Source organism: Dama dama, chromosome 26 (assembly GCF_033118175.1).
Source record: "Dama dama isolate Ldn47 chromosome 26, ASM3311817v1, whole genome shotgun sequence".
Taxonomy (NCBI): Eukaryota; Metazoa; Chordata; class Mammalia; order Artiodactyla; family Cervidae; genus Dama; species Dama dama.
This window is the reverse complement of record NC_083706.1, coordinates 26,805,926-26,819,069: the sequence shown is the minus strand read 5'-3', so window position 1 is coordinate 26,819,069 and position 13,144 is coordinate 26,805,926. Positions and strand designations below refer to the sequence as shown.

General features: G+C 40.9%; 1 protein-coding gene across 1 annotated transcript in view; it reads right to left on the bottom strand.

The window, feature by feature from the left end:
• EYA4 (EYA transcriptional coactivator and phosphatase 4) overlaps positions 1–13,144 on the bottom strand; it is a gene marked incomplete at its 5' end in the record, with an annotated part of 71,528 nt that overhangs the window by 16,700 nt on the left and 41,684 nt on the right. Inside the window, one exon of the mRNA XM_061130103.1 lies at positions 710–799. Coding sequence (XP_060986086.1) covers positions 710–799 — 90 coding nt within the window. The remainder of the gene's footprint in view (positions 1–709; positions 800–13,144) is intronic.

Genomic DNA, 13,144 nt, shown 5'->3' with positions numbered 1-13,144 from the left:
ATACCTAATGACTCAGACCATTAGTACTCAGATTATATACCTTATTACAGTACTTATTCAGCTATCCTGAGGCTATTTTTCTTGGGTTCCTTCAGTTTGTTGTTACTGCTTTTACTTTCTCTTCATTTAAGGTTGGAAATGAAAAGATAAATTAGGAAGAGAAAATAAATGCAATCAAACTGGTCAGAAGTACTATATAAATAGGTCTCGCAAGGTTTTATCCAGAAGAGGAATAAATAGGGAATGCTAATGACTAGAATTAGGTTTCAGATTATCTATAAAATTTAATGATCCATGATAGCACTAGGAGCAGAATCTGTGACTATTGTGCAGTCATTAACCTAAATTGCATCCTGGTTAATAATCTGGAAAAGCTAATGCTGATTCCAAAGATAAAATGAATTGTGGCTGAGACACTAAAAGGACCAGCAGCAGCAGATAGGGGTGTACTGTATGGGACAGCAAGGCAAGACTTCCTTTTTGAAGACATTCCTCTTCTCAGTATATGCCAGTAAATATATATCTTTCATGAACACAGTTTAGCTTTTGTTTATTTTGCATACACAATGTCTCCCTTGACAGAAACTTTACTTTTCTCTTGAGCTATATTTCTATCTTTCCAAGTTTTTTTCGAGGTTATCTGCATATATCTAGAAAAGATATGTTTTAATAGTTGGATACAACTGTTCTTATCTTTTAAAATTCTTACCTCTAAATCATTAAAAAATAAGTGTGTATCAGCAAGATTAAAAATCATTTCCTCCATTCGAAGTCCAAGGGTTACAGCCATGGGGGGATCCTGAAAAGGAAATGCACATAGTGTGAAGTAATTTTTAATAATAACTGTGGTTACTGAAAATTATCTTAAGTGCATACAGTTGTGGGGATGGGGAGACTGTAGGGATTTTTAACCTAAGAATGCAAAAGATTTTCCTGATTAACAGAAAAGGTGCCTTTCTAAAGTGTTATCTAAAATATGCTAGACATACTGATGTATCTGTGAATTTACAGAAATTGATATGCACAGAAAGATGACTTAGATATGCTTTCACATAAAGCAATATATTCATGAGAAGAGGAGGAAGGAAGCAAGCTGGTCCATAGGAGTTTACTAATACTCCACAGAAAGTCCTTTGGAGAAAGGTAATTCTCCATTGAAGAATGGAGCGGATCTGTTAAAGAGAGTAAAGGACATCCTTTTAAGAACGACAACCAAGAAGTGGAAAAGAGAGAGAAAGGTAGATTTATTGGATGTTTGTAGGACCTGAGTCGGCAATGCTGTCTGCAGTGGGATAGGAAAAGCTGGTAGAGACTGATGGGAACACACCTTCATTACTAATTGCATTTTGATCAACAGACAATATTTATCTGAATCTTTATAAAGTATGATCTCACCTGCATTTGACTAGGGATGAAGAGGGAAGGCTGGAGGATGACTAAGAAACATTAATACAGCAAATGTAATATATAAATGTATAAAAATAAAATACATACATCTAGAAGTTTAATGAAAGTAAGGAGATTAGCAAAAAGTCAAAGTGACTTAATTTTTGTTTACAGAAACCAAGAGATTGTAGAGCAGCAAGGAGCTGAGAATGAAAACCAGAGTTGGTACTTTACCACAATTAATTACAGTTGAAAGCCTGGCACAGAGGTGTAAAACTTTATTTTAAAAAGTGAGGAGAGTTTAGGGCTGGAGCTAGGGCAATAATTCATGCACAAACCTTGTGTTTAAAATTTCAAACTTGGAATGATCTCTAAAGGAGGACTGCTCTGGATGTGACTCTGGAGATGAGAAAATAGAAAGCCTGGAATCTTCAGAATCTGAGACCAGAATGGGTGTTAGCAGGGAGAAGAAAATGGTTTCAGATGCAGCTGACAAGTCTAGAGGATACTATTGGTTTTGGCTGAGAAGTTATTTTGGAAGACCTTGGAGGCTGATTTGGGTTGAGTGGCTGGGCTAGGAGCCAGATTGTAGGGATCTGAGGACAGAGAACCACACTTGTGTTTTCAATGATCTAATAAATGGCATTTCAAGAAATGTATTTAAACTGGGGGAAATATAATGCTAACTTCAGTGTATTTTATGATAAGAATATACAACCCAGGTCAGGACAAGCATTGTTCATATAGACTCCCAAGCTTACTCTACTTAGCAAGCAGAAGACTCTCTTCATTCCACACCTATACACCAAGAATCATTCTTTTCCCTTTTACTTCTAATATGCTTTGGGGGGGGAGACCTTAGCGTGTACGCATATTTGAAGTGTTATTCTCCTATTCTGTAGTGATGAAAACCTACAGAACAGGAATTGAGTGCTTAGAAGGAAAGAGGTCACTGAGATGTTGAGCAAAGCTAAGACTTGATGTGGGAGAAGACAAAGAGAAGACAATCATGAGGGGTGTCAACATAATATTATAACTGCTTTTGTCTCTTTCTTGGAGATTTCTGTGGATTTCATAGCTAGACATTCTCTCTTCTCAAAAACAGAGATTCATTGTTCACATACTTGATGGCATTTTGGTACTGTGTCCTCCGGTCAGTATTACTCTACTGCTAAATTCATCTTTCTTCCAGTAACAGGATCATTTGGAGCACCCAAGTGCTCCACACACCCACACACCCAAAGTGACAGTGAAAGTCACCCAGTCGTGTCCGACTCTGTGACTCCATGGACTGTAGAGTCCATGGAATTCTCCAGGCCAGAATACTGGAATGGGTAGCCTTTTCCTTCGCCAGGGGATCTTTCCAACCCAGGGATCGAACCCAGGTCTCCCACACTGCAGGCAGATTCTTTACCAGCTGAGCTACCAGGGAAGCAAGATCAAATAAATTCTATTTCATCCAACAAGTATTCATTCAAGATCTAGAACAAAAATATTAAGTGCCCATTTTGTGTCTCAAAGAGTTTCAAAACTCAGAGTGATCTCTTGCTCTGTTTCCTTCAAGTATAAAATTCTTCTTATTTCTTTTTGTTGTTGTTTGTGTTTTGTTGCTGATGTTGACAGGTAACCTCTGAAGGTAAAAATTTAAAAAAAAATTGTCTTTTTTCTGTTAAAACGTCCTATTTCTAGTCTCTTTTATTATGAGGGGGATGGGTGTGGGGATTGAATAGACTAATGACACAAAAAAACTTGTAAATATTCTGTCTAGTCATGGGACCATGAACAAAAAGCCTACAGAAATATCAGGAAAAATCAAATGTAATTATAGCATGAAAACATATAATTCCATTAGTGACACTCTATGCTTTTGAGGAATGTTCACTGATGCAAGACAATAAAACTGAGTTCCACAGGACTCTGTTAGGTTTCTGATGATTACTGCCCCAAAGATATTATATTTCAGACGGAGGTTCAGAAATGTTTTTATAGGAAAGGTTTTCCTTCTTGAGACTAGATTGCTTAAAGTCTCATCCTATTATTTGCCAATTTTTCTTTCTTAAGTTTTAGATACAATTTTTAAATTTCTTATGTTCATGCCTCACATTCTTTGCATTTACAGATCAGATTTATGGGAAGGGGGAAAACATACTGTTCCTCTCTGATTGTTACTTTCATCGATGCCATGCTTCTGTAGTACGTAACTCTCCATGCAACCAAAGCAGTGATAGGAAAATCCATAAAGAATGCATTTGGGGCAGCCAATGGACATGCAAACAAATATAATTTTTAAAAAACCAACAGGAATTCTGCAACAAGGAAGCCCAGCGTAGGATGTAATGAAAGCTGTTCTTGAGAATCACACTGGAACGCGATCCTGTGGCAATGGAAGGGGCCGTCGGTTTACTTCTTGAGCTATGGCAATCCCACATCACACAGTCTCCTAGAGCCAGGACTCAGTGAAGCATTTTGGCAAAACATCATTTGTTAACTGAGAGAGTTTCGGTTTGAGGTCTGCCTGAGTGTGAACTAGCTGTATTTTGCTAAGGTTTCAAGAGAGCCAGGCCTGTTGAAAGCTATGTTGAAGGCCTGGCACAGAAGGGCTACCAACAGCCATCCCACAAGCCAAGGAAAACCATGCTTGTAAGAGGTGCTGGTCTTGTCTGTAAGAGAAGGTCGAGTGAGGGCTTACTTTCATCTATCTAATATTACTCCCCTCCCCTCCAGCTTACTAAGTCACTGGAATAGCTAACTCTAAATAAGCAGATTCCAGTGCCCTGTTTTCCAATGGAAGGGCCCACAGATGTAAGAATCCAAACAGATGAGCAGGAATTTGGTGGAGGTCACTCTCATGGTGGGCACCCTCACCCTCGCCAGACCACCAGGCATGAGTTGTCAGAGCCTACAATCCCACGGTTTTATCAGGCATTTGAGAGTTAAACATATTTCTGAACTGAAGCCAAGTTTTATACAGAGATGTTTGCTCGTTTTCATTAGATGTTTGTAGAATTACGGGCACCTTATGAATCAAGGGTTACTGCCTTTTCTCAGTTTAACTGTAGTGAGTGTTGAGTTTAGGGTCTGGAATGAAGTGACAGTGAAAACGTGGATAGAGGGGGAAAGTGGGATAATAAAGGCAGTAACAGGGTTTTGTGGCAGCTCTGATGCGTATTATACACGTAGAACAGTTCCAATCAGCTCAAAGTTTCATGTGGGGCAAACTGAACCTCTGCCAATTGAAATTGACTCTATGTACTGCTCTATAAAATACTGAACCTATTCCCAAGACATCTGTTGGAGAGAGAGAGAGAGACAGAGACAGAGACAGAGAGAGACGAGAGCCCCAGAAACAGACAGAGGGGAGATGAAGAAAATGAGCGGCTCTTGGCCCTCAGCTGTGTGTTTCTCAGCCGGATGTGACCGCTGTAGAACAAAATCAGGATCAAGGACGGCGCGTCTCTATATCAAAATTCTAACGCCTATTAGCCGTGTTAGCACAGAGCATGAGTTGGAGCCAGACAGTCTGTCTAGGGGCCTCTGCCCTGCACTGGCCCATCAGCTGGAATTCCTCCTCCAGGGACACACTATAAAAATATCTCAGGAGAGGCAGCAATTATGTATTTTTAAAGAAATGGGTTCTTTTTTTTCCCCTAAAGAACTCAACCTCTTGGAACAGTTATTCCCTGGAGACCTGAAGCAAGTTTGTAGACATGTACACACAGAGGCCAAAGTTCATTACAGGAAAAGGAAGACAAACCAGCTCCACGAATCAAGGTGGAGACAGCTAGTGGGTTAGTTAGAATACAGAAACTCTGTTCATCAGCGACAAGAAATGCCATTGACATTCAGTTGTGAATCAGAAGGGAAATGTTGCAATTGAACTGTTTGTCTCTAATGGAGAGCCAGTGGGCTTACGCATTCTCAGGGGGCATTGGAGAAAGGTTTCAACAACTATTCATGTATTTAGCACGTATTTATTGAGTGTCTACTATGTGTCAGACATGGTCAAATTCTGGGCAGAGAGCAGAAAATTAAATAAGCAAAGTCCCAGCTCTTATGGGGTTTATTTCATTACTGGATGAGCCCTCTGATAAATTCATGGACAAAAGCCTAGGAAAATATTCCAGGTGGTGAAAAATCAGTCAGCAGACACAGAGGGTGTGGGGCTGGGTGGTGAAGACTCACATAAAGAAAGTGCAGGGGAAGCCTTTCTCAGGAGATGACAGTTGAGGATAGGAGACCTGGGAAAAGGGAGGGCTTGGCCATGCACAGGTGGGGCACTTGGGGATGTCTGGAGAGGTGACTGAGGTCAGTGCGTGTGGGAGAGTGTGAGGCAGAGTGACCCAGGGGAGGGACATGACGTGGACCAAGAATTTTAATAAAGAGGGAGTGCTCCCTGGATCACATGCAGGTGAGAGGGACCCCAGGCAGATAAACCCTGCATCTGGCATGCAGGTCACTTCTCAGACTTGAAGAGAGTTGCTGGACTGGCAAGTGAGGGAAGAGCAGAGAAAGTGGGCAGTGACTGGAAAATGGCTCAAAAGGCTTTGCTGGTGATGGGACCAGTACAGCACATAAAAGGCGGCCTAGAGGGGCAGGGGGACGGGAGGGAGGTCTGAGAGGGAGGGGATACATACATATACATACTTATGGCTGATTTACATTGTGCAACAGAAACCAACACAACTTTGTAAAGCAAGTAATCCTCCAATTAAAAATAAATGGTTACAAAAGAGCAATGGAAATAATCCAGAAAAGTGGGACACTTAGGACTCAGGAATGAAAGGGGTCTTTTCAGGAGGCGATTCACTGGGTAAGTGAGAGGGCCTGGAGCCAGGGCGTGGTGGGGGTGCAGAGAGCAGGAAAAGAATAGGGTTCGGGTGCAAAGATAAAGTGACTCTTCCTGTTTGCTTTCTTATCTTAAAGTGATAGAGGAGCATTGTGCAGAATGGAGAGGGGGGGCTTTGCGGAGGTGAGAGAAGAGAAGGTTTGAAATAATAAGCTGAAAGAGTTAGACCAGCAGTGCTGGGACCCACTGGAGACTTGCGACCACATTCAGCTGCTTGAAGTGCAGGCAGGGTGTCGGGCAAGGTTTTTTGTTGCTTTTGCTGATGCTGGGTGTGTGGTTTTTTGTTTGCTTGTTTGTTTTTGCAAGGTGAGTCTGATGGAGAAAAAGAGGGATGAAGATGATGAGATTTATGCAAAAGAAGGGTGAGAATCACATCCAGGGCTGGGATGATCACGTCTAAGGCACAGGCTCTCCAACTTGACCACACATGAGAAACACCTGAGGAACTTTGAAAAATCCTGCTTCCCAGGCCACTGCCTTGTACCAGTTCAATCAGATATGCTCTAAGGTGGGGCTCATGCACCAGCAATTTCAAAGCTCTCCAGTGATTCCAGTGAACACACTACTGAGCATCAGCAGAGTAAGACCTTGCTACTCAAAGTGTGGCTCACAGACCGGCAACACAGGCATCGGCTGAGCACCTCTTAGACAGGCAGACTCATAGAACTACCCCCGAGATCTACTGAAGCAGAATGTGTAGTTTAACAAATCATCTGGTGATTCATACACATGTTCATATTTGAAAAGCCCTGATCTAAGAGCTCTCCTGAAAGTCTGGGACTGTTAGGGAAGATCAGAGCTAGCATGACCTTCGGGTTACCCAGCAGTTAAACCTCTGAGATGCTCCCAATGACTCTGAAGATGTGAGCCAGGTTGATGATTGAGCAGAATGATGATTCTGTATAATTTCTTGGGAATTACGCTTCCCTAGAAATAGCTTAAAGTTATGAGTAAGAATGCACTGTCCCAGTTTCATCTCCATAAAGATCTTCTGTGGGCTTAGGGACCAAGTGACTTGCGCTGCCCCTTTTCTTAGTCATGTATCCAACTACTTGCTAGAGAGCAGGTAAACATGAAAAGCTAGCAAATCTTTCCTCTGTATTAAAACGATTCGTTCAAAATCCAAGTGTTTGATGGAAGCATCGTATTTGTAATTAGGCAGTAGACAATATTAAGAAATCAGAAAGTATGAAGGTAATATCACACAGCTTATCTACTACTACTAGCTTCTATTGTTTAGATCAGAAGAGAATCCAATGAACAAAGCTCACCCACAGATTAAATATACTTTGAGGGGAATCATAGCAATACTAATATGCTACAACTAGAACTGCTATACTATGTACCATGGTTATTACAGAGACTTTGGATGGATGGAACATGCTTCCAGCCTATAATATGTCACAAATGCTCTAAAATGTAAAAATAGCATAGTATTATGTTTATACAATACATAATGTATAGCATACCGCTTGGATAGAAAGGGAAAAGTTAAGACAATGGCAAGAAAGACCATGGGAGGGTGACCTAGAAAGCTCAGGACCGAGAGAAAAGTGATGGAGACAGCAAATGATGGCACACCTCAGGACCTGGAGAAAGGTGGATGAGCACCTTAGTGAAAGATTACAGTAAAGATAAGTGAGACATGAATGTAGAGAAAGGAGAGTTGATAATGAGTTATGCAAATTTAATAATCTCATCTGTCCCTCCAACTCCCCAAGAGATGAGGCTGAATGTTCATTAGCCGAGATCACAAACTGAGACTGAAACATTAGGGAAGGTTATAAAAGGTGCCTCCAGAAGTTGTGTTTTTTAAGAAACGAATTACCACTTATCTTTCTCATGTATTTGTTTCAAGTTTTGCCATCTCTCAAATTCCCTCTGAGGATTTGAGAAATGTCATTATCTTTAATTTAGCTTTACTTTTACATATGTATGTACAGTTGACCCTTGAGCAACAAAGGTTTGAACCATGTAGGTCCATTTATATGTGGAGCTTTTTTCAATGTACATCTGGAACTTTTTTTGAGATTTGTGATAATTTGAAAAAACTTGCAGGCCAACCACATAGCCTAGAAATATGAAAAAAAATATTCTGAAGTTAGGTATATCATGAATGCATAAAATATAAATAGATACTAGTCTATTTTACCATCTATTACCATAAGACACACACAAATCTATTAAGACAAGTTAAAATTTATCAAAACTTATGCATAGACCATTCATGATGCCATTCAGTCAAGAGTAATGTATACAAATATAAAAATGCAGTATTAAACTGTAACTGAAATTAACTATAGCCTACATTGTACTACTGTAACAATTTTGTAGCTATCTCCTGTTACTACTCTGGTGAGCTCAAGTGTTGCAAGTATCTGCCTGAAATGCTGAGTGATGCTAATCATCTCCTTGTGAGCAGTTCATTTCTACAGTAAAAAGTGATCTCTTGCAGTTCTTGTATATTTTGTGTTGCGTTAACTGCAATACCATAAACCTTAAATAACTCCAGGGGACCCAGACGAAGTGCCCCTAGTGATGCTAGAAGTGCACTCAAGAAGCAAAGTCATGACACGAACAACCAAAAAACCTGAATTACTCGGTATGTACCATAGCTTGAAGTCTGCAGCTGTGCCTACCCTCCACCTCAAGGTAAGTAAATCCAGCATAAGGACTATTGCAAACAAACAAACAAACAAACAAAACCAGGAAATTTGTGAAGCCATGGGTGCAGCTACACCAGCAGGCTCAAAACCCTTGTTCTTTTTCAGAAATACCTGTTTATCTCACAAGGAAAATCCAGCTTTGATGTGGGTGCAGCATTGCTTTAAGAAAGGCATACCTATAGACACTAGAATGATTTGAGAAAAGGTGAAGTAATTGTTTGGCAACTTAAGAATCTGCCTGCAACGCAGGAGACCTGGGTTCGATCCCTGAGTTGGGAAGATTCCCCGGAGAAGGGAATGGCAATCCACTCCAGTATTCTTGCAACTAATCCTTTCATTTTCAAACCAAAAGGAAGGTGAAAGAGCTAAAGCTGGAGAAACTAATGCCAGCAAAGATGGTGTGACAATTTTAGAAAGAGGCTTGGCTTTAAAAATGTCATGATAGCAGGAGAAGAAGCTTCATCTACCATGGGGCAGCAGATGAATTCCCAGACACTACTAAGAAAATCATAGAGAGAGAGAATATCTACTGAAGAGATTTCTACTGTAGATGAAAGTGCCCAATTCTGGAAAAAAAGATGCCGCCAAGGACACTTGGTAATGAGGAGAAGCGAGAACCAGGATTTAAGGCAGGAAGGGACAGTCTAATACCACTGCTTTGTGCAAATGCAGCAGGATTTATGATCAGGATCACCCTTACATATAAAGCTGCTAACCCCAAGCCTTGAAGGGGAAGGAGAAACACCAGCTGCCAGTCTTCTGACTGTACAACAAGAAGGCCTGACAATGAGAACACTTTAGCTGGACTGGTTCTACTGATGCTCTATCCCTGAAGTCAGAAAGTAACTTCTTAGTAAGGGACTACCTTTTAAAGTTCTTTGGAATCTGCCAATGCCCCTAGCTACTCAGACCCCATGAATTCAACACTGAAGGCTCTGTAAAGAGTTCTACTTTCTTCTAAACACAACATCTCTAATTCAGTGTCTAGAACATGGGGTCAGGGGGCCCTTGAAGGCTCATTATACAGGGTACTCTATGGGAAGTAGGAAGAGGACCTCAACAGAGAACATCATGAACATCTTGAAGGATTATGTCATCGAAAATGCCATCACTGGTACAGAAAAAGTCCTGAAAGCCATCAAACCAGTAATAGTAAACTCCTACTGGGGAAACTTGGGTCCAGATTTTGTGCCTGATGTCACAGGATTTACAAAAGAGCCAATCAAGAAAATCATGAAAGAGATGGTGGGTACAGCAAAGAAAGGTGGAGACAAAAGGTTTCAAGATACAGATCATAGAGAAATTCAAGTGCTAATAAACACCACCCCAGAGGAATTAACAGGGGACAACTTGATGGAGGTGAGTGCTTCTGAACCAATGATAGACGGTGAGGAAGAAAAAGCAGTATCAGAAAACAAGCTGTACACTCTTTGATATATATCACAGAAAGACGCTCCGTGATCCACCTATAGGAATGGAAACAAAACCAAAAATAAACAAACGGGACAGATTAAACTTAAATAATTTTGCATAGCAAAGGAAACAATAAACAAGATTAAAAGACAACCTCCGAATGGGAGAAAATAGTTGCAAATTAAACAACTGACAAAGGATTAATCTCCAGAATATATAAAGTCATACAACTCAATATTAGGAAAACAAACAATCCAATCAAAAAAAAAAAAGGCAGAAGATCTAAACAGACATTTCTCCAAAGAAGACTTACAGATGGCCAATAAACACAAGAAAATATGCTCAACATCACTAAGTATAGAGACAAGCAAGGCAAAACTACAATGAGGTATCACCTCACACCAGTCACAATAGCCGTCATTAAAAAAATCTACAAATAATAAATGCTGGAGGGGATGTGGAGAGAAGTGAACCCTTCTACTCTGTTAGCAGGAATGTCAACTGATACAGTCATTATGGAGAATAGTATGGAGATTCCTTAAAAAACTAGGAACAAATCTACCATAGGACCCAGCAACCCCACTACTGGGCATATACCCTTAGAAAATCATATCTGAAAAAGACACACGTACCCCAATGTTCATAGCAGCATGGTTGACAATAGCTAGGACATGGAGGCAACCTAGATGTCCATCAAAAGATGAATGGTTAAAGAAGATGTGGTACCTATACGCAACAGAATATCACTCCGTCATAAGAAGGAACGAATCTGAGTCAGTTTCAGTGAGGTAGATGAATCTAGAGTCTGTTATACTGAGTGAAGTAAGAAAGAAAGAGAAACGAATACAAAGAAGGCTGAGCGCTGAAGAACTGACGCTTCTGAACTGTGGTGTTGGAGAAGACTCTTTAGAGGCCCTTGGACTGCAAGGGGATCAAACCAGTCCATCCTAAAGGAAATCAACCCTGACTATTCATTGGAAGGACTGATGCTGAAGCTGAAGCTCCAATACTTTGGCCACCTGATGTGAAGAGCCGACTCACTGAAAGACACCCTATGCTGGGAAAGACTGAAAGCAAAAGAGGGCAGCAGAGGATGATGGCCACACAGCACCACTGACTCCACGGACATGAATCTCAGCAAACTCTGGGAGACAGTGAAGGACGGGGAGTCCAGGTGTGCTGCCGCCCATGGTCACAGAGAGCTGGACACGACTTAACGACTGAACAACAGCAACACAGAGTCTAGAAGAATGATCCTGATGAACCTATTTGCAGGGAAGGGAGGGAGACACAGCTGTACAGATTGGACTTGCGGTCACAGTGCGGGAGGGAGAGACTGGGACGAATGGAGAAAGTAGTATCAGCATATACACACTATCGGGTGTAAGATGGGTAGCTGGTGGGAAGTTCCTGGGTAGCACCTGGCGCCCAGCCTGCGGCTCTGTGATGACCTGGAGGGATGGGGTGAGGGGAGGGAAGGGAGGTTAGTGAGGGAGGGGATGTATGGATAATTATGGCTGATCTGAGCTGTGGTATGGCAGAAACCAACACAGCATTGTAAAAATTTAAAAAATATTTAAATTAAAAAATTAATAAAAGAAAACAAACTGATGTTAGACCATCTGGCAGAAGCATTCTGTTGTTCAAAATGGTTTTTGATTTCTTTTATGACACGGGCCCTTCTATGATATGGGAACTGAAACTAAAGCCAAGAGTGGAAGGACTGGACCATACAGAAACATTTATAGAGAAATGAAAAAGCCAGAGTCAGGCAGAAACTGTGACATGTTTCTATAAAGTTACACTGAGTATGCCTGCTGGTCCGCCTCCCCTTCCACCTCGACCACCTGGCGAGACCTCAAGACCAACCCCTCCTCTTCCTCCTCCTCTCCAACCTAGCCACGGTGAAGAGGATGAAGGAAAAGACCTTATGAATAGTAACCATCATGACAGCTAATAAGCTTATCTATTGTGTCTCTGTGTTGCGTGTCTTCATACATAAACCTAGTAAATGTATGTAAAGGACCGTATGAAACATTTTTGTCCCATAGTCATCACTACCTAAGTTATTTGTCGTGTAGAACATCGTGTGCAAAGACTTGTATTGAAGTGTACAGCTTATCCTTACATGTGCGTAAGGTGAGAGATATATAAAATTAAGAATCTGTTAGTTTCCCTACTGTTTTATAACTTTTCTTTGAAAGAATTACATGACTGTACAGTATAGCCCTCTCTCTGGTAACTGGAAAAACTTCATATCAGCTTATCATCACAGGTAAGTGTTATTTCCTTTTTTAATGTGACAATGCCTGCAATATTGTATTATGAATCTGACTCTAATACTGTGTGCCATGAAAATTGTATAATGGTTCATTCATTGGTATATAGGCTAAAGCAATCACACTGCTGCTCTGTTATTAATGCATGAATCATTGTGCCTGTAAATAAATGTGTTTTTCTTTTCCACATTATCTTTTTATTTTGGATGTCTACTGTTAGTAATAGCTATCACATCTCCAGTGTTTTGTGCCATGTCTTACATACTGACATAGGTACTGACAGGCAATTCATCTTAAAAACAGATTACAAATTTCTGGTATTGATAAATATAGTGTGTGTGTGTTTGCTAAGTTGCTTCAGTTGTGTCTGATTCTTTGCAACCCCTGGACTATGGCTCTCCAGGCTTCTCTGTTCATAGGATTCTCCAGGCAGGAATACTGGAGTGGATTTCCAATTTCTTCTCCAAGGGATCTTCCCAACCCAGGGATTGAACCTGTGTCTCCTGCATTAGCACGTGGATTATTTACCACTGAGCCACCAGGGAAGCCCCACT